The sequence below is a fragment of the Diadema antillarum genome, unplaced genomic scaffold (assembly GCF_040938485.1).
Source record: "Diadema antillarum isolate AM-2024a unplaced genomic scaffold, OU_Dant_1.0 seq00000343_RagTag, whole genome shotgun sequence".
NCBI classification, from domain to species: domain Eukaryota; kingdom Metazoa; phylum Echinodermata; class Echinoidea; order Diadematoida; family Diadematidae; genus Diadema; species Diadema antillarum.
In genome coordinates, this window is record NW_027271355.1 from 476,193 (window position 1) to 498,366 (window position 22,174).

Below are 22,174 nucleotides of genomic sequence, written 5' to 3' on the forward strand. Positions count from 1 at the left end.
CTGTGTAGATTTTTTTTTTTATTAAAGTTAATTTCAATCTTGTAGATAAGGTGAAGGTGCTAACTCAGTTGGTTCTGTTACATACTATTAGTGCTGAGACGTCTATGAGTAGCCTTTGTTGATTTATCTGAAGTAAATTACTAACATTATAGATAAATGTATTTTCAAGTATTTTTCACATGTAACGTTGACAGACAGTAACTGCTAATGAATTGAAGTTCCAGCTGTAAACCACCAGAAACTTTTCATATGCAATACATACCAAAATAACTGTCATATTTTTCAGAATGAAAAGAAAAACATTTCTTAAATACTGATATTGTGCAATGCTGTGTCAGATACACAATGTGGTTATATACTTTGTATCAGATCACAAATTATGACCTGAAAGCAAGTGTCTTTTCTTGAAATCGTATGCAATGATCGCAGAGCAGATTTGAAGATAACAAATAGAGACTGAAATACAAAAGAGAGTCAGAAAAATAGAGGACTGTCATCCATTGTGGATTGATAGGTGAAAAGGATAATTGTGTAAAAATGAATAATTAAAGCAGAAGTGGCTCTTTATAATGGTTTGTGCATTTTTCAGTAAGTATGGACACTGCATTGGTATATTGATGGATACAGTGCACTCCCGTTATAACGAACACGGTTATAACGAAATTTCGTTATAACGAAGTAAATCTTCTGGTCCCAAAATTACCACCATTTAAGTCTATGGTATAAAATTTGCTTATAACGAACACGGTTATAGCGAAATTTCCGTTATAACGAAGTCTTTTCCGAGCGCCACAGACAAAGAAAAACAAAAGAATTGTGCTCCGTTATAACGAAATGCGAATTGCTTTCGAAAATACTTAGCGGAAGAAGCATTTATTGCGTCTCTGCATGGGTTAACGCTTCACACCACTGTGTGTTCGCTCTTTGTGTCATGCACAGTTTCTGAGGGGAACTTGCATTTATTATTGTGATACAGTTATCCCATCACATTTCACATAGCTTTCCAGTGTATGATGAGTATTCACAAACAGAATATGATATATATGTGGTTTCCTTGTTTTTGTTATATATTGTATTTGTTTGGTTATAACGAAATTTCGTTATAACGAAAGAAAACTGCCGGTCCCAAGCATTTCGTTATAACGGGAGTGCACTGTATATATATATATACAGTAGGTGTGTACAGACACATCGTTTTACAATTCTGTTGCTGTTCCACTACAGGGGAATTTTGTTATACTACGCTGCTAGGGACCAATGAATTGTCCGTCTTTTATTGGGTATCTCCTTATATAAGGACAAAAAGAAAATGTAAAAGAAGAATGGGACCTGCAAAACTACCTCAATAAATGACTTATCTCATTATATACCCTACTTCATTTTGAAGTGAGTGTGCATTGCAAGCACAAACTCTTTGGGCATAAACAACACATTTTTATTATGTCCCAGTTAGTCAAGGGAATGCACTCGTGTGTAATGCAAAAGTGAACATTTATTTCAGTGGAAGGTTTTGGTTTATTTGTTTTTACACAAAGTCAGCTTGTGTGTAGTCAGGCCTTGAATCTTTTTTTGTACAGCCAGCACACATAGGATTCCCTCAACAACAACAAAAAAAAAAAAAAAAAAAAATAGAAAGGAACAGCAATGTTAAAGATTTGTCAAATATTGAGGAATCAAATTCCTGATGTGTTTCTCTTCTTGAGTACTGTTATATTCTGTTGTGATCCCATTTTTTTTTTTTTTTTTTTTAACGTAATTTTTTTCTGGTTTAAATTATGTGTATGCATGAAGCATTTTCAGATTTTGTATACAAATAAAAAGTTTACAGATAGCTACATTCTCTGTTACTTCACAATTGTTAAGACATTTGTAAGTGTCCCTGATATAACCCTCCATGTCAGTATGATACTGTGTTTATACCTTTTGAATATAATCCCAGTACACGCAGTTCTGATGGTCTATAAGTATGTTTTATTATATCGTGATACTAACTTGGCTTCTGCTTTTCTTTTAGGAATGTTGACTTTCTTTTTGTTTACCAATTGCTCAGAGAATATCAAATGCCAGTCACTATGACATTGATAGACTTTAATGTATCTAAAGTGAACATCAGCTATGAATTTTACAAAACAAAGCAGATCCACAAAATTTAGAGTGCAATTTGGCATATTTCAGAAAGTTACGGTTTGAGTGCCATGTTGTCCAATACGTGTATATAGCAACGTAAGAGGGACATTTTTTTTTTCTATGTGATTATTTAAAGACACATGCAAACCAGCTTTTAGCTTTTCTTGAACTCATTGTCTTCAGTTATGCCCAAAGTGATTTAGTGTCTCAATTCTACATGAATATCAGTGAATGTGCAGTGCACAATGTGCCATGTATTCCATTTGTCAAGTACAATAGAAATACAACTTTATGCAATGTCATGTGCTGACTGTAGTTATTTGAGATATTCATCATTTGATCTCCAGCCAACAGTTTTCTTCTTCCCTTCATTGACACTTTGATAATGCGGTACGGTATCAAAAGCTGCAAATATCACTGGAAGTCTCCCACCTTTCATGCATGTACCGGTACATTGTACAAAAAAAAAATACTTTTCATATCTGAGACCCTATCATATGCATACCCGCAAACATATTTGTAATAAACAATTATATAAAAAAAATAAAATATCCTGTCACAGGAATCATAAAATTATAGAATTGCATTTGTGGATTTTTAGATTATTGTGACACTTTAAGATTGGCATGGAATTCACACAGACACGAGTGTATTTTCTCTACTACGGAAATCTATAGGGTCTTTGATTCCAAATGAAATTTAGCAGTTTTGTACCTCATAATTTTGAGAAACTAATTTCTCTCTCTTTTTTTTTAGGGAGGGGGGGAGGTGGGGGAAATCTCTTTGGATGTACAGGCTGCGCTGCTGCACGTTTCACAAAAAGTTCCCAGTATTCTTCGATATTGAATACACCACTGGTTAGCACTCATAATTCATGTGACTATGTATTCTGCTGTATAGGTCAATATCAAACAAAATGCATGGCCCTGTGTAGAATAATGCTAATTTATGTCCAATTTGCACTTTCGGTATTTCTAATTTAATCTCTTGCTTGGTGATAAGCACAATCAGGGTATGCAATCATGGTTTTCTCACTTTGAAAAATTTTAACTTCTCAAAGAATGCACCAACTGACTTCAAAATTCACATTCAGCATGCTTAGACATCAATAATCACATATACAATAGCTAATTTCTCCTCATTTACTGTTAATTATTGAAGATTAATTACTAAAAAGTCCCCCCCAAACCGAGGTAATGCATCAAAAAAAGTGTTTTACAACTTACGTAAAATCAAGATTTGAGGTCCGAATTTTAAGTCTACCCCTATGTGTTTGGTATCAAATTAATGGATTTTTTCCTGGTGTATTGATTGCATGCAATAAAAAACAGTGGTCCTTTCTGCTGGAGAAAGTTACGAGGTCTGAAGTCCCATCATGGTAGGAGTGTAATGCTGGCTTATTTTTGTGACATTGTGACCTTTTAACCCATGCTGTACTGCTATACATGGAGAAACAGCTTATTTTTCTGCTTTTCCTAAAAGTACTGAAGAAACACTACAATATGGTGTGCTGTTTGCCAATAAATGTTCAGCCACTTTTGAGTTTTGAGCCATTTTCAAATGGTCCCCCTCCCACGGTAGGGACTTTCTGTACAAACAGAGTCATAAGTCGCGTTTATAGAGCATTTAAAAGCAAATTTCAACGGAATTAAACATGATGGGAAAAGAATTTAGTTTGAAGGGCTACGATTATAACATAAGGGGTCATTATGTGACAGTGTGAGATCCTCGGCGAGGGGGCGAAGCGACCGAGGGGGGAGGGGGAGAGGGGATACCCCGTATCCCCCCTCCCACGGTAGGGATTAATTGTAAAAACAGAGCACAAAAGTCGCGTTTATAGAGCATTTGAAAGCAAATTTCTAGGGAATTGAACATGACGACAAAAAAACTTAGTTTGAAGGATTACGATTATAACATACTGGGGTACCAGTACATTATGTGACGGTGTGAGATCCTCGGCGAGGGAGCGTTGCGACCGAGCGGATGAGGGTATGGGAGGGGATATCACGGTAGGGACTTTTTATAAAAACAGTATAAAAGTCGTGTTCACAGAACATTTTAATTCAAATTTCTAGGGATTAAATATAGTAAAAAAATCACTGGGAAGGACTATGATCATAACTTATGAAAACTGTTCAGTTTACTATAAGTACGGGCAGAGCGAGCGAGCCACTTTCACTTTGCCATTCGTCTGATCGCATTGTTCGAGCAATAAGAATTATTCTTATATTGCTAAAAAGCATAGAAGAAAGGGAAAATGTAAGGTTTACTCAAGGTATGTTTCAGGGGGCACACTCGAGGACGCGAGGCTACCATCTAAACACTAAATTTACTCATAAGTAAATATTGGTGTATAGATATTAATAGCGTGTGAGGATTTTCGACCCGTTAGGGGCGAAAATTTCGCATTTTCAGTTATGAAATTGACAACTTTTAGACAAGAAAAGTGATTTTATTGTTCATTTTGATCTTTAAGTAATAATTAATTATTTGTTACGGGGGGTACTTTGGGGGTGGGGGGCAAAAACTCGTTTTGCCCCCCCGCGCTTCCGGCGCCCTTGCATATGATACATATGATTTTCAGCAAATGATCATACGAGGTGAGGAGCTCGGGTTCATCATCAGTATAACAAACTTAATGAATACAATATCCACGTATACACTATATACATTTACATATGGCACAAAAATATAAAAGAATAGTGCATGATAGTACAAACATGAGTATACCAAATGAAGAGAACAACAAACAAAACTAAATAATGCATGTATAGTAAAACACCATCCTTGTTAACAACTATAGATAATTTACTCAGTACATAGACAATCTACAACATCCACCGTACATGACAGTCTTACAGTACAAGCTATTAAAACAAGGCAGGCTGTTTCACTATCCTGCTACGAGTGTGCGTTGGTCCAACTCTATTTTACTGGTACACCATTTATGGCGCTTAAAAAATTTTCTTCAGAATTTTGAGAAAATTGCAACATAATCACTTCTTCAACTGTGCAGTGTTTATATACATGTAGTATCATAAAGTTCTGTCATGTGAAAAGGACTTGGAAACCTTCTTGTACATAACTCTTTAGGCAGATACATATACATATAATACTGTATATCTCTTTGAAAATAAGGGCAATCACAATAGTGAAATTCATCACCTTATAAAATGTGAGAAGACAAGTAGAATGTGCACTGCATTAATGTGGTGTGTGTCTGCATTAAATTGACCTTTGTTTACAGGTAGTTTGTGATTTACACCAAAACCTGCGTAAAGTAAAAACATCAGATTTATTTAGGGTGATTTAGTACGGTAGTTTTCAAGCACATGGTTACTTTTGATATTCTATAATTTGTGCAAGTATGATTTGACTATAATGCGACTCCCCATTCCTGACAAGTAAATACCATTCAGTCTTGATTTTACTAGAGAATTAATATTTAAGCCCAATCCAGCATTTTCATTTTTGCCAAGCCAAATACTGGATAGACCAGCTTGATCAAATGTGTCTTCAATGAATTTTTTACCATGAGGGGTCAAGTCTAAAATGTTTATCTTTTGAATGCATGTCGGAGATGAATTTCAACAGAAAATACGATATGGTTTGAAATCGATCCTCATCCAGACCCCATTCAGTCTGGGGTACATATACGCACAGATACTACGTAATATAGAGAAAAAAAGATTCCTGAGGAAAACTTCAGTTTGCTTTATTTCTCCATATCCTCAGACTTCACTACCATACAATAATTATAAGTTTGGCTGCATGGTGGTCACTGACAACTGCATTTTCTTCGCTGGACCAGCACACGGCTCTTATCGTTAGAGGGCGTTAGTAATATTCTTCGAAGCGGTACATGATGTATTGTTGTACATGGGGCATGGGGACTTGTGTACGTTCGGCCATACAGCGGTTTAATTAGCGCGACGAAACCCTACGTCATCATCGCATCTGGGAAGGACGCGTCGAATAACCGGGCATCAAAATGAAGGGTAAGACTGCTGACAATTTGCTGAAATATTTTGTATTTTGGTCTGTTTTCCGTGTGATTTGACCGTAATCATTTTCTTTATATTTCCTAGAAATGGGCGGACCATTGATATCAGTTTCACATCTCTTTAAGAGTTGTAGAATTATGTTTCTGTTCATGTCTTATCGCGGTGTGTATCCTCTTCGCCTTCGTTCTACGCTGTCGCACTCCTTTGCCCTAAGCCCGTTCTATGCCCCCATGCCGTGCACCGTGCATTTATCATGGCAGCGTTCATCACTGGAACAACTCTTCGCGCCACGCGCACACGTACTGCACTGAAGCCTTGAAGGAGCCTACACAAAGCTGGGGAGAGCTTTCACTGTTCACTTTCACTTCAGCCTTTGCCTTGCTTGTGCCCCGCAAATCCAGGCAAGCTAGACAACTTGCGCCATCGCCAGGTCAGCCAAGGATCTGCAATCCAAACTTGTGTTGAAAGCGTAGACTCCAGAGTTATGCTAGTTGGAGCTGGAGTATGACAAGCAAAGCAGACATGGAGACCGTTTGTAGCCAGTCACATTTACTCACAATGAGTCAGCTCAGCTCAGCTCAGAGGACCAGTCATTTGAGTCACTTTATTGTCATACAACAGCTAGAATCGTTAGAAAACTCTATCAAATTTTACAGACGTGTCTAGAGTAACTAGTATTAAATGTTAGAGAGTCTACTCTCGCTCTCGAGCTTCATCTTTAGGCTTTATAAATTTATATGAAGTATTGACCTTTTGCAATATAGCCTGGTCTGGTACTCTAGCACTCAATAGCAGGGAATAATTTTCCAACTCAAATTTGATTAGCAATTTCAGCTGATGAACAATATTTTAAATGCTATCCGGTACACTTCTATGGAAGAAAACTGCTACACAAAAGTTAGTTTGTGTAGCAGTGTTAAAAATGCATAGCAAATTGCGACGCGATACCAGGAAAATTATTCCCTGTCTGTAGTATCACAGTGGACGTGACACATAGATGTCAAGTTGAGTCAACCACAAGATTGCTCATAAGCTGCCCATTCTGCCATTGGCATAAATTGACCATAGCATAGGACATAAATTTAATGCCATCTGACTTTACCCGGCCTGGGGGCTAGTTGTAGAAACCTCAAAACTTATGCTTTTAGTTTTGAACAAGGTCAAATTTTGGCACAGGAGGTCAAACCTTGATGCAGTTTTGTTACTTCTGATATGTATATGGGCTAAATCAACAACAACAAAATAAAGCCGCACCTCACCACAACCACGCCCCCATATACACTGTATGAAGCACACAGGGAACCGTGGTAACAATTTACATACAGTATGTAAGGTTATTCTTATTGATATAATGGGTATTTCTTACTTAAATTTACAATTTTCAAGAAAAACCGGCCTGTTTTCACTTTGGTTTGCTGGGTTGTGGTAGGGTTCCAACCCAGCAAAGTTCCAAGCATACTGCGCACAGTCCTGCACATTTACTTTTGTTCTTTGCGCTTTTAGCTATAGATCCCCTACCTAATTCATTTTAGGGTCTATGCAGGGTGGCGATTTTAAGGCCTACATAATAAGGGCCCCTGCCTGATGTGCAAATACCCCTTTGCTTTACACTAGGCTATAGGCTCTGAGCTTGATATAGACATGAGCATTTGTTTGATTTCTAACATTTTGAACCTCGCTTGTATGGAGTATGAAACAGGTATGACTATGATGGTCTAGTCTGCTTTTTGCTGACAATGTTGGCATCTCAAGCTCTCCTGTAAGATGAGGCAGCTAGTTATATGGCTGAATTGCCTGTGTTTCAGAGTTGTACAGTTCTAATCTGGGTGGTAATCTCGCTGTGATGCATGTGGTGATGTGTAGTGGTAAACTGGTTGTTGTAGACTCTATCCTGTACAGTACATGTATTTCAGTAAATCCAACAAAAGATGAAATATATCTGTGCTTTTAATAGGCAATATTTTCAAGTATTCTTTCAAACCTGCTCTGCATTAAGTTGTAGTGCATTTGTGCTATTGGTTGTTATGTAATGCACACACAAGATGACGTGTGTTTCTATGGTATTAGAAGTTTGTGTTTCTTCGAACTTCTGTACATGACAAATACATGTCATGACTTATGAAACCTGTGTTTTATACAACAATGGAAAGAAATTTATTTTGTTGTGACGAGACGAAATTGGTTTGAAATATAGTTACTACATTGTATGTCAATGTGTGCCTGTCACTCTGTAAGTAACTGGTGAGGCCAAGTAACGACAGAAAGTAGTTTTTCATCCTCCATCCTTTGCATGTCCAATTTTGGCGCCGCTTCAATTTTTTTTTTTTTTTGGTAACCATTTACTTTTTTACAAAATGCTAATGAAAATATTACAAATTTGTCTTCCCTGTCCCTGTTTGCATCTTTTGTGTACCCACTCCTGACGTTTTGGCAATCATGTTCTTGCTGTTTTTAAGAGAATTAATTTTCCCACATCATCTGTCTACAAAAATCCAGATGAGAAACTACAAAAATTTGTACTTTCTTTTTTTACTTGACCTAATATGTAAAAGACTGTACATTCCATCCAAACTTGAAGTACCGGTACTGTAAGAGTAGCCTGAATGTATCCAAATTGTACCATACTATGCTGAACAAGGTTGAGAAGCTTGCCTTGCTACATTTGTACAAGTGTACCTACACATTGTGTACACATTGTAGCACCTGAAGATGTGGTCAAGAGTGTGCCATACAGGTAGCATGTACTGTAAGCATTCTAAATGGCCATTTTTACAATCAGTGGTGTAAAACACGGTTTTGGCACTAATTGGTGTATAACTTTCTTATACACTGACAGATATGCATTATTTTTTCTCATAAACTTACCACCCACAGTGTCTACCTTGGGTACCTTAATGAACTTTCCTCTCTTTTTCTTTCAGATGTGGCATGCACTTACATGCTTGAAATCCAACACTTTTGGTGTATGCACTCTGGCATGGTTTTTTTGTCAGACCTAGCATATTAAATTGTTCATTCCTTTTCATTATTTTTGTTGTTGTGGTGATAGACAGGTATCCAACATTAAGAACTATTATGTTTACCAGGTTCTGCTTTGTCTTCTTTAAAGACTGAAATTGTCCAAACTTTATGTTTCGGAGGTGACATTTTCCGTTAACAATTAACCCCTCTTTTGAGTTAGCTCTTGCTCACAATTATAAAATTCAACTTTGCTAATTTCCATCAAAACAGAATAGTAATCAATCTGACTTAACTTGGATCCAAAGATTATTTGATTCAAATAGCTTATCATTTTTTGGTGAGTGTTTATAAATTTATGCAACTTTTCCGTTAACTTTTCTGTCACCTCCGAGACAACAGATTTATGTATTTGATTTTTTTATTCTTGACATCAGTTATACATTACATTTACAAAAATGTAACATATCCCCTCACATTATCTCTGAAGGAAGGTAGTAGAAATATAGCCTGTTGTTTTCATTTCGGAGCAATTTACAATTTTCCGTTAACACTTGTCACCTCCGAAACAATCGTCACCTCCGAAACAACAAGCGTATTATATTTGATAATTTCTCGAAGACACAGCAATTTTGTTTGATTCTGTCCAATTGACAGGAATCTCTTTTGGATGAAAATAGTAATATGGCAACAGGAAGTGAGAATTTTCTAGAGATTAATAAAAGATCTAGTAAAAACTAAGAATTACTGTTTCGGAGGTGACAAAACACTGTTAACAAGAGTTTTTGCTCATTTCTATTGAAGAGAAACCATATCATGTACACCAATGGTTTCATTTATTTCAGTAACATAAGTCTCCAAGTGGAGAAATCAACTAACACACTCTCACTCTTATTTTTATTACTATACTGTACGTTTTAGGGCAAATTTACATTTTTTCACTTTTTTAACAAAGAGAATGCACAAAATACACCCATCTGTTGTATATATAATATTGTAATCAAGATCAATTCTCCTGCTTTAGTTAAGTAAACATATAGATGCTTTCATCTTAGAAGCTTGATTTCCAATTTAAGCAATTTAGTTGTGAAGATTTACCAATCACAGCTTTCCATGTAGGTTGCTTTTTCTTGTGTTTCGGAGGTGACATTGTTAGTTTACACCGTATTGTTATGTGATAGTGAAAGGCAAGACTTCAGTTCCTTTTCACTATCTATTAACATTTTCAAATACATTTAATATCTACAAAATCATCACAATAGAAGTGACTTTTGTATACCTAGCTCACCAGAATTCCCTTGATACCAAAGTGATACATGTGGCAATTCATGCATGCCCTAGTCCACAATCTTAAAAAAAAAATCATAAAATAATCAAACTCCACAAAAAGGCCACATGCCTATAGCTGGTGCACAACTTGTTCTTGAATTCTTAGTTATTGTTTTTCCATGTACAACGTGGTAATCATAAACAAAATTATGTGATTTTTTTTTTTAATATGACAATAATTATTACATTTTCCAAGTTGAACCAACTGTTTATGACATTGTATTTTTTTTTTAAGATTACTGAAGTTATCTGACAACTAAAGTGAACAGAGGAACAAGTCCCCAGGACTGGAAAGGGAAAGATCCAAAAACAAGATTTGTAGTTCTATCTCAATATAATTTTGATGACGTGTTTACCTTGTTTTGTTGTTTTATCTTAGAATTTGGCTTTAAGTACTGGAATTTCAAGGAAAAGAAAATGGTTTCTTAAAGGACAAGTCCACCTTCATATACATGTACATGTGGATTGAGTGAATGCAACAACATTAGTAGAACACATCATTGAAAGTTTGGGAAATTGGACAATCCATTCAAAAGTTATGGGTTTTTTTAAGTATCTATGCAATCACTGTTGGATGAGACGACTACGACAGTGTATGATGTCACATGCATACAACGATATAAAGAAAATATAAGTGAATTTCACAAAACTTTACTTTTTGAAAAAAGTGCACATTTCTTCAACTTGCTACTGATGTATGTTAGGGCAATATTATTCACCCTGCCTTCCAAAAGAGAGAAGTCAAGTGTTCTTTTGTTATGCAAGAAAAGTGAAAATATGTTGAATTTTCTTGATACTTTCTCTATATCCTTGTACACGTGTGACATCACAAGCTATAGAAGTCTTCTCATTCAGCTTTGACTGAGCAGAAACTTCAAAAATTCATAACTCTGGAACGGATTGTCTTATTTTCCTCAAACTCTCACTGATGTGTTTTACTAATATTGCTGTATTTACTCAACCCTCGTGTCTATTGAGGTGAACTTGTCCTTTTTCGGTCCCTTATAGGGTTATTTGAGACGAGTTTGTGTCCGGGACCTTCTGCGAAGTTGATGGGTAAAATTACTGAACAAAAAAAAAAAATTCCCCATAAGTTCACACAAAAGCATTATGCTGCTCTCTTCAGCTGGGAAACACAAACTGTTGTCTTAACCAAACTGTAAAAACTTGCTAAAGATTAGTATGAATTACAATCTAAAACAAAATATGAGCTGGTATCCACTATCATGAAAGAGAATAACTAAACAAAATAACAAGTAAGAACTGAAAGAAAGAGCTTATATTTGAAAATTAAAGCCATGAGGAAAGACATGAATGTTCACAATATACATAGTGTATTAGTTACATTGTAACACCTGAGAAGTTGGGTTGTCTCTGTGTTGTGTCACCTCCAAAACAATAAAATGATTTTTTTCTTATCTTATACTTTTTACTCTCAAAAGTGACTAATATATATGATTTGCTGGTAATTTTCAAGCAATTCAGAAAGATACATAAAATATATTTTAGAAATGTCAACAGTTTAAATGAATCTGGTATATAGAAAATTTATCCCAGATGAACCAAACACCTTTCACCAGCATTATAACATTTGTATGGTGGCTATCAAGAATGATGAAGAATTCATGAACATCCTTGAATTAATCTATTTATAATACTATGTGCAAACAAAAACATAATACAAGTCAAATAAGAATTTTTGCTTTTGGCATTCATAACCTATGTCCCCACCAAAAAATTACAATGATACCCTCCGCAACGATAACTTTAAAGATAGTGAATCAATCTAAAATACAATTTGAGGGATTGAAACTATAACTCATTGCCCACACCTTACAGAAAACCCCATTCAATTTGCTTCAGAGGTCAAAGAGAAATGAGGATTTTTGTAGACCATGTCAGGAATCCCTTCCCTCCAAGTTCTGTATATTGTGTTTACACATACACTTCCAAGAGCATCCAAGTGCTAAACTTGGAAGAATCAGACTCCTGACATCCTTTATAACAATCCACATTTCTTTGAGACCACTTAACCAAATTGACTGGGGCTTTCTGCAAAATAGAGCTAAGATGTTATAATTTAAGACCCCAAAGTAGATTTTAGCTGATTTAATCATATTGGGTGCTATCAATGCAAAAGTCTAATTGTATTTTTTTTTTTGGGGGGGGGGGGACATACTATATGAATACTTGAACACAATGTTAACATTGAATGTCACCTCCAAAACAAAGTTATTCTTCCCTGGTGTTGTGGAATAAAATGTTCTGAGAGCAAAGAAACATTACTAAAATGATCTTACACCCTCATTTCAATTTAAGGTAGAAAATGGAATGCCAATTTTCTTCAGGTTACAATATCTAGCTTATGTCTGTCATATTCTTACTGTAAATGAATATTTCAACACAATGTTAACATTGAATGTCACCTCCGAAACGAAGTGATTCTTCCCTGGTGTTGTGGAATAAAATGTTCTGAGAGCAAAGAAACATTACTAAAATGATCTCACACCCTCATCTCAATTTAAGGTAGAAAATGGAATGCCATGTTTCTTCAGATTACAATACTTAGCTTACAACCTTCGTCCAAATGGAAGGCAAACTACCGGTGCCCATGCTAATTAATGAAGTGTAAAAAAACACTTGTTCTGTGTGGTTTATCTGCTTGAAACAGGAGTTAATTTCTTGTTCTCGAGTTATAATTATTAAAAACATTGATAAATAGAAGAAGTTTTGTGTTATTGTCACTTATTCTCAAAAAAACTGAGAGTTAATATTAATGTCACCTCCGAAACATTCTATTATGTTAACTGTCACCTCCGAAACATCCATGTGTGAAAAATCCAAGATTTAAAGAAATGATTGGAATTTCATTTAACCTACATAGGAAGGTAGCCCTTCTTAAAGACTTGTTATAGTATAGAGTTTGACCTGGCTTGCCCTCCAATAAATAGTTAAAATCTTAAAAATTGCATGTCAATTGGTATTTTTACCAAAAATTTATAAATCTCATGTATTTTTTTTTTAATTCACTTTATATTCAACCCCCAAATAGTTTTGATTCACAAACTATATATTGTTGTTAACCATATAAACTTTGCATGGTGAAGTTTGACTACAGAGTTTTGTCATTATGGTGCAATTCATGAAAACAAAATTTTGCTTAAATTTACTTCAGGTGCCAGGGTTTTTCTTAAATTACACCAATAACTCTTCAGCTTTAAGGTCTGAAATGTCATTTTTTCAAAAATTTGAATACTTTCCAACAGGAATCAAACAGAATAATGAAAAAATATTTTGTTTGAAATTTTGACCCTCTGAGTACAAAAGTTACACCACTGATCGTAAAAAAGGCCAAGAGATGCAAACAGTGCAACGATTGAATTTTATGTGTAATACAAAGATTAAGCTTTCTTGCAGTGGGCTAAAACATTTCATTATGGTTCCCAGTACGCTCCTAGAATTAAATTGTATTCAATCTAGATTGAAGCGTCAGTTATGAAACGTGCATTTGTACTGTAGGTACCGTTACACATGTAGGTAAAGTTTTGAATGTTACTTTTGAGTATAGACTTACTGTACATTTGTACCAATGTCAGGACTACAGTGTACGCAAGAAAATGCAGTAAGTGAAGGTTTGAAGAAATTGTGATTTTAAAGTTTGATGGAGGGAAAGAATTGCGCGAGGACAAGGTCTGAACATGCTCATTTTTCAGACACAATGAAGTACAGTGTATGAGACAAGAGAAAAAGATTTTTTGATTTATGCAATATTCAAGTTTCCAGTTTCTAAGGAAAACAAAAAACTGTTTTAATTTCTTGACTTTGAAATTTACCGTACTTACAATGTAGTTGCAAAATCAATCTGTGTGGCTTTAACTTTTGCAGAGTTTACTGAACTTTCTTGTTGTAGTTAGGAATGTGGTTGAACAACTTTGAAGTAGTTTGGTGGCAGCAGAGTAAATTGATATAACTCTTGTGAGCTTTAAACAGATTGAGTAATACGAGTTGCCTTTATTTGTCAGTGTGATATAGACTGTAGAGCCCAAAAGAGTGAAACAGAATATCAATTGAGGTTTAGTTACAGTTACTGTCAAACCGATTTAAGTGTGTTTTAAAAAAAGGGGGAGGGGGAATCAAATGTGAATGCAACAGTTTCTGATATAGCATAGTCATTGTGATCGGCTGATTATGGATAATAACTCATGCAATCTTGTGCTACATTTTGTATTAACATGTTACAGTGGTCATTTTGTAGTACTGTAAATGTGGAAATTTTCTCGCATTTTGCGCAACCAGAAGTTAGCGTGAAAATAAAAGCAAACAATTAGTTTTGCTTGCCATATGTTCCAGCAAATAATGGCCTGATTTAGCGGAATTACAATTGTAAAAACACAAGGAATTCATCTTAACCAGTCTTGTGCAAAAGATGACTCCCACGAAAATATCCACTTTTACAGTATGTGACTTTGATTACATGCAAAGTCCTTACTTTTCTCAAAGTATACTGACAAGAGCAATATTACTACATTGTATTTTACACCTGTTGTGTAAGACAATATTCATTCCATTAAACAGTTTCTCTATGTACAAATTAAGGTGTACTGTTTCAGATGTCATACAGCTGTATACAGTACAAGCATGATACATTCTACAGACTTTTTAAGATTCTCAAATGGTAGGATGCTCATGTAAATGCATTGTGTAATTGCTTGACTTTTCATGATGTGTTGATAATTTTCTCTATCCATTTTTTAAATGGTTGTGCTCTTTTCCTCTACTTTTTTCCATTGTCCTCAGTGTAAACAAATAATTTTCTTAACCTACCTAGTAAATTTAAAATCATGTGTATACAACTTATCTCATTTACTGCATTTTCGTCACCTCATCTTATCAGACCAATTTCTAGAAGGCAGACTTTATGTCGGCGACCTCAATCATGACACCACCAAGGAAGACATACAAAGAGAATTCGGTAAATATGGCCGTCTTGTAGATGTGTGGATGGCTCGCAGCCCACCAGGCTTCGCTTTCGTAGAGTATGAGTCTTTGGCAGAAGCGGAGACAGCACTGCGAGAGCTTAATGGTCGCACTCTCCTCGGAAGTCGTATTAAAGTGGAGCCATCTCGAGCCCAGAATGGTCGTGGTGGGCGCGGAGGTGGTGGAAGAGGTGGTGGTAGAGGAGGAGGAGGGAGACGCGATGGCGGACGACCACCCAGCGGTGGAGGGGGAGGAAGATATGGAGCACCACGGTCACCACGGGGCTCTTATCGCGACTATCCTAGCGATTATGGCCGTGGCAGCGGTGGTGGCTACGCATCTGGTGACTATGGTCGCGGTGGTGGCTACAGAGATGACAGCAGGGGTTCGAGATATAACGATTCATACAGTTACGGAGAGACAGCGTATCGCAGCAGATCACCAGTTCGTCGCAGGTATCGCTTAGTGGAAGTGTGCTACTTATGTTAGCGAAAGGGGTCGATTTGATATAGCTAAACATCTGCTTTGAAAAGCAAAAGAAAAAGCAAAACAAAACGAAAGAAAACGCAGAGATGCTCTTTACTGCTCCAGTCTTTTGGTGCTATCTTTGCAGCAGTTGGAAAAATTTTCTTCTCGCAAATTCAACTGGACAAGTATGGTTGTCTTGGGGACTTATCAACTGGAGCCCCCTTACAATCCTCTTATCCCCATGTTGACAACTACGCAATAGCGGCACTTTCAGTGTCCCACATCAAGCTAACTTCGCAATTTTGTCAAGCTTTCCTTTCAATTTGCTGTGTAATGACTCCCACAGCTCTACGCGATTGTAGAGTGTTTTGCACTTGATGATCCATGATAAGGCAATCCCTTCATTTAATTCATTGCCACCTTTGTAGCGGAGCCAGCGAGACAGCAATAGATACGTCTCTTTCGTGCCTCGATTTCATATTTTAGCACAGAGCACTTGGATACGCGTGAAATCGCAATTCTGAGAAAATCGACCCCTGTTTGCTGAGTTTCGATGTCACTGTTGTTATATTGCGTGTAATTAAAACAGTGAAGACTGAAAGAATTGTAACAGCAAATCGTTCGCTCTCCATCTCCCTCAGTCAGATGCTCTTTAGAGGACTGAAGAGATCGTCTTGTATCACGTAGTTAACATACTAGAAGCGAGGGCATCTGTGCTTCTGCATTGTGAACTTTCAACAGAAAGGAATATTTCCCATAGTTTGTGTTCAATTACCAGCTCCCGTATCAGCATAAATGTTTTGTGCATGTTGGCATGAATGAATCAGTCATGTTTTGCTTTTTTTTTAAACTACCGTATCATCCTTACGTGTATTAGAATGCATGTGTAAGTACAATTGTAGGACCAATAGTGCTGTTGAAAAAAGTAATGAGAGCTCCCCATTGCCAAATCTTAATTCCTTCCCCTTGCTATTGTACTGTATGTTAATGAGCATGATCATGTCCCTGCCCTCACACCACTCCCCCCCCCCCCCCAAAAAAAAAAAAAAAAAAAAAAAAAAATATATATATATATATATATATATTATTATGTACATAAGAACTTTTATCTTTTTCCTACAATACCTTGGAAACTGCAGACATGTTATAGGACAAAACTCTAATATTAACATTTGTAGACTATGCATCACATAATGCCAGCTGGGCAAAATTAGGAAAATATCAGTCTGTGAGTCAGAGAGAGAGAGAGAGAGAAAGAGAAAAGAGAGTTTTCCAGAGCAGATATTTATGAACTATTGGCAAATAATGGTCTCTTGAATGTAGGGTATGGCTTTTTAAGTTGAATGGAAGAAGAATTTAAGCAATGTTTATGGGTAGAAAGTCAGAGATCACTATTCTGTGCACTTTTTGCACAAATTTAGAAGTCATGTCCACAGTGTCATGCGGGGAGGAGCAAAGAATAACTCCCACAAAAAAAAAGTGTACAAACTTTGTGGATTACCATGAAGCTGGGCAAGCGGAGGCATACCTTACAACATCGTGACACAAGTAGCTAATATTTTTGTGTGTACTGTCCCTTAAGTGCTCTCATTCATCCTAATACTGGGTAATAGGAATTCATGCTGCTTGTTATTCCCATGCATGCCAATTATTATCATCAAATCTGTTAAGCTTGTACCTTCGTAATGCCTTCAAAGGAGGAGCTTATATGTGTGGTGTTTTCATGTCATAAGTGATGTCCAGTAATCTTCGCAAGTTCGCAACCCTGTCACTGCTAAACATTGCACAGCAGTTGATGTTCTACCACGCACCTATTCGTCGCAAGCTAGTATACTATCGCAATCTTTACCCATCGCGACAGTCACAGTACGCTTTAGTACAGTAACAAGAGCGAGCATTTGGGATCAGAAGACGCGAAGCGGGATAGCGAAGTCTCATATGAGGATTTACAACTTTTTGCGCTGTACAATATGTAAATATCTACGGACTGAGCTGAGTAGACACATCTTATGAAGCCGTATCAACTAACCACTCGAGTAAAATCAGAGCAGTAGCGTAGAGATGAGCTAGCAACAGTTTGATGACCTTAAACAAGTGTCACCCAATAATGTTGGTGCCTACGTTAGTTCCATATTATTTAAGTATTAATATCATTATGATTGCACAAAATACCTTTTGTTTAGTCTATTATAACATTTGATTTCAGGATATTCTTGCAACAAATATGTCGTATAATGCGTGTGCTTTGTCTTACTCTAGGAGCCCTGGTTTTGGTGGACCCCCTACTGGACCAAGAGGTCGTGATTATGGTGGCAGGGATTATGGGGGTGGGCGTGACGTAGGTGGTCGTGATTACGTGCGCCGTGAACAAAGAAGAGACTATGATCGAGAGCCAAGGGACTACCCTGTTGGGCCCCCACCTAGGTAAATGCGGAATGGTTTTCTAAAGTATTCTTTTGTGAAACCTGCTGTCAATCTTTTCAACTAGATACTTTAAACAAAATTTTGAAGATTACTTCTCCAAAACAAGCAAGCGGTTCTCGAGCGTATTGTGTCCAATGTACTGAGCATTGATACAGAACTTCCTTCAGGCAGGGAGAAATTCTTATGTATCTTCAATCATAAATGAGATACAAAAGATAATAGCCTGTATTATGCTAATTCAAAATATCAGGTTATATGTTTGAGTGACATTTTGTGTTACTTGTAGCTTGCTATCAAACTGATATTGGATGAAGATATTGAAATTTCAAATGATTCAGAATTAAAAGAAATGTTAGTGATGTTTACAGTGAAATATATTCGTATGACTTTAGCCACACAGAGGTAATAAACCCCTATTCAAATTCCTCTTTTTGGTTCTGTGATTATGATAGATAAAGATTGAAAAAAATAACCACAGGGATAGCACATTTTCAAGTTTTGATATTTTATGCTATGCTGCTTGCCAAGTGTACACATATTTTGAAGTTAAGTGAACTCGGCTGCTGTGTTCCTGTTCAGAGTGGGTGTGTAATGGTTGTGAATAATTTCTTGCAAATTGGTTGTATCTCAAGCCTCATCCATCCAGTTCAAAATACCCAAAGCTGCAATAGTTATGTAATGCAAGATAATGATTCTGCAAAAGTTATATGCTTCTCTCTCTCTCTCTCTCTCTCTCTCTCTCACTCACTCTCCATACTGCATGAAGTTACTTTCAGCATTATATGACCTTTATGCATATTACTTCAAGGGGAAGAAGCAATTAAGTTTATGGTATAACAAGGCAATCAACCTGAAAACAAAGAAACAACTATGCAGTATTTGAGCAACTTTATCTGTTTTGGTGAAAAGTCATTTATTATCAATGATTGCCATTATTTTCTTCTGTTTTATCATGCTGTTGACCTTTTGACCAAAGTTTTCTGTTTATTGAAGCATAGTTTTGCACGCCTAATATCCCAAATTCGCTGCATTTCAAATTGAATGAAGGCTGTCTTTTGTCATGCTTCCCCTGAAATTGTGTATTTCTTTATTTTTCATTTTCAAAGAGTCATCAAGTAGCATGTGATATATGACACATTGTGTGCCTGTTAGCAATACAACAGCTGTATGAGGGGTAGAAGAAAAAAGTCTTATAAGTGCACCAGATTAAAGCAAGTGTGTCAAAGTGTGCTTTGTCATTACATTCTAATTGACTTGTATAGTGGATATCCAGAGTAAAATCAGATGAACAGAAGAGAAGTTGCATCAAAATTAGATTAAGAGTAAGGCTGATGTGGATTTGTCACACGTTTCATATTGTTTTACTAAGTAATGATTTTGGTCTGTAACCACCTGCAAATCAACTGAGGTGATGGTGTCATCATCAAATTCCCATTGATCATATGAAAAAAAAAAAAGAGGAAAATTTTGTTTTGTGTCAAAAATCCTGCAACTAAAATCCTTTCCCCTTAAAGTAATAATTTTTGTGTAATTGCCAAACAATAATGTGTGTGTGTTTATGTGTGCGAGTGTGTTGATTTGATAGAAAAAAAGAGGAAATTTAGTGAAGATTTGTGTACAGGTCAGTGGAAGACTCAAAGGCAGTGACATTACTTCATCTACAAAACTGTAAAGCAAGAATTTTTTGCCGCATGAAATTTCAGCGAATTTGAACCAGCAGCCTTTTTTTGTGGCATGAAATTTTCGTGAATTTCTACTTGCATTCAATGCATATAGTGTAGACAAGAACTTTCATGTGCATTTTAATTTTGTGAATCTTGGCTCTTGCAAAATTTGCGAAACTAAAAGGCATGCAATCATTTCTGGTTTTACATCACGTTTTGCTGCTAGATATGACTGTTTCATGGAATAGATAAAACATCAAAATCCCATAACTGATTCTGATGAAAGTTCTGCAATTCAGTTTGTTAGGTTTTGCTCTGTTAAGCCAACTTGAACATGGTATGGAAATGCACACTGAATTTCTTTTCATATGGCATATTCTATAATAGGCTTGTGTCTGTCCCTCCCCCCCCCCCCCCCAACCAACCACTGAGACAATAATGACTCAGAGAAATAGAATTATGGAGCGGATCCTTTGGTGTGGAGATACACTTTGTAAGTGCTGTTAAGTGCTATTGGTGTATTTTATTTTTAGGCAGAAAATTAATATGTGTGACTATGTCGCATGGTCGTAGCGTGAATTAATGAGACACATAGTAATGGTCTATTTATACACATCTACCATTTGGTAATTACTCTTTCTGCTCTTGTCCTTTCTCCAATCCTATGATGGCAGCTATAGCAGTGGCCGTATGGAGCGCTCGCAGTATGACCGAGGACCAGACAGAGGATATGACCGAAACTTTGACCACGGCTACGACCGACCCAGACGCAGTCCACCACGACGATAAACATGCTCTTTATTGGGAGCTGAAGAGAAAGCCGTTTTGTGATTTGAATGTGTTTTGTGTCTCAGTCATGCTTTAGGTAGCTGACAATCATATCAGGCACATATGATACTTGGCTCAAAGACAGGCAGACACTGTTTGCCAGATGTATCTGCTTTCTACAAATGACCCCAATGTTTTGCAGATTTATATCTGTCCCATGAGAAATGAAATTTAGTTACTTGCATGTAATCCCTGGATAAGAGTTTATGTGGACCCCTGATACGATTTGCAAAGTATGTGAGGCTGTCAAAGCAAAGCAGTTATTTATATTCTAGTATTCATACCGTATGCGTGTTCATGATCCGTTGGTATGAACTGCATGTAGGAGCTTTATGTTCTCACAGGGTACAGGAACACCTTTTTTTCTGTAGCATTAGGATGGATATCTGTCATCATCAAGGAAGATTGATGATGCTTACTCATTGCTCTTACCTTTACAAATCCTTCACTCTTGTCTTGTCATACTTTAAGCTCAGTAGGCACTATGCTGTTCAAAGATTTGGTTTATAAAGTTATGATTTATAAAGATCTTGCATTTCCAAATTTATGTAGGTGTGTAAAATTGTATTTCATGTCTTGTTAAATGGAGCAGATTTGAAGCAGTTATCATAGTAAAAAAAAAAAAAAAAAAATCAGCAAGATGCCTGTTGGACATATTATAATGTGATCACTAATGATCATGAGCCATCCACATCAGATGTTTTTGAAGATTTGCACAGCAAGGGAAACAATTTGGGATAGAGCCAATTTGTAATTGTCTCCTGCCCAGCCCTAATTCAGGTGCATCGTGGGATGGCTCAATAGCAGAGTTGGATCCGATCTGGACTGCATTTCACTCACAAGACCAGTGTACAAATAGTGTTCATAGTCGAGAAAGAAGCACTGTGCAACCAACCAACCAACCAACCCAGGTTGTGTCTTTCATCCATGGCCAGGGGTATTTTGGGAGGATATAAGTTGCTTATTATTGTGTGATTAGCTCATTGTGTCATCGCAGTGACAACCCATGATTTTAGTGGCCACAAATTGAAAACCTGTAAACTTCGTTTTTCACCAAATTCAAACCGAGGAAAAGAGTAGTAATGTATGAGATACATGCATCAATTGCATTGCAATGTATGTGGACGAAGAGCTATCCGTCGGTGCATCTGTGATGGGGCTCTGCAATGATGCTTTGCATTTTGGAGGTATATATGTACTCTGTTTATTCTTCTGAGATTAACGCTATAGATGTAAACACTCATCAGAGTAATATCAATTTTATATTGTGAGTGTTGTATCCTTGCACTTGAGTTCTCTCTCTCTCTCTCTCTCAAACTCTAATTGATTTTTATGGAAGCATTTATGTGTAACATCACAAATGTTTTCATTTCAGATTGATTTACTTTGGTCCTT

General features: G+C 36.5%; 1 protein-coding gene across 1 annotated transcript; it reads left to right on the forward strand.

The window, feature by feature from the left end:
- Positions 1–6,012: 6,012 nt before the first annotated feature.
- LOC139730917 (uncharacterized) lies at positions 6,013–22,174 on the forward strand. Its single transcript, XM_071641797.1, has 4 exons — positions 6,013–6,125; positions 15,313–15,850; positions 18,123–18,287; positions 20,626–22,174. Exons 1-4 carry the CDS (start codon positions 6,119–6,121, stop codon positions 20,738–20,740), a joined length of 825 nt encoding a protein of 274 aa, XP_071497898.1. The 5' UTR covers positions 6,013–6,118; the 3' UTR covers positions 20,741–22,174.

Bases quoted from the DNA above. Each gene is read 5' to 3' on its own strand.
- LOC139730917 (XM_071641797.1), top strand. The intron at 15,851-18,122 runs GTATCGCTTAGT...GTCTTACTCTAG, and splicing joins AGATCACCAGTTCGTCGCAG to GAGCCCTGGTTTTGGTGGAC. The intron at 18,288-20,625 runs GTAAATGCGGAA...CTATGATGGCAG, and splicing joins CCTGTTGGGCCCCCACCTAG to CTATAGCAGTGGCCGTATGG.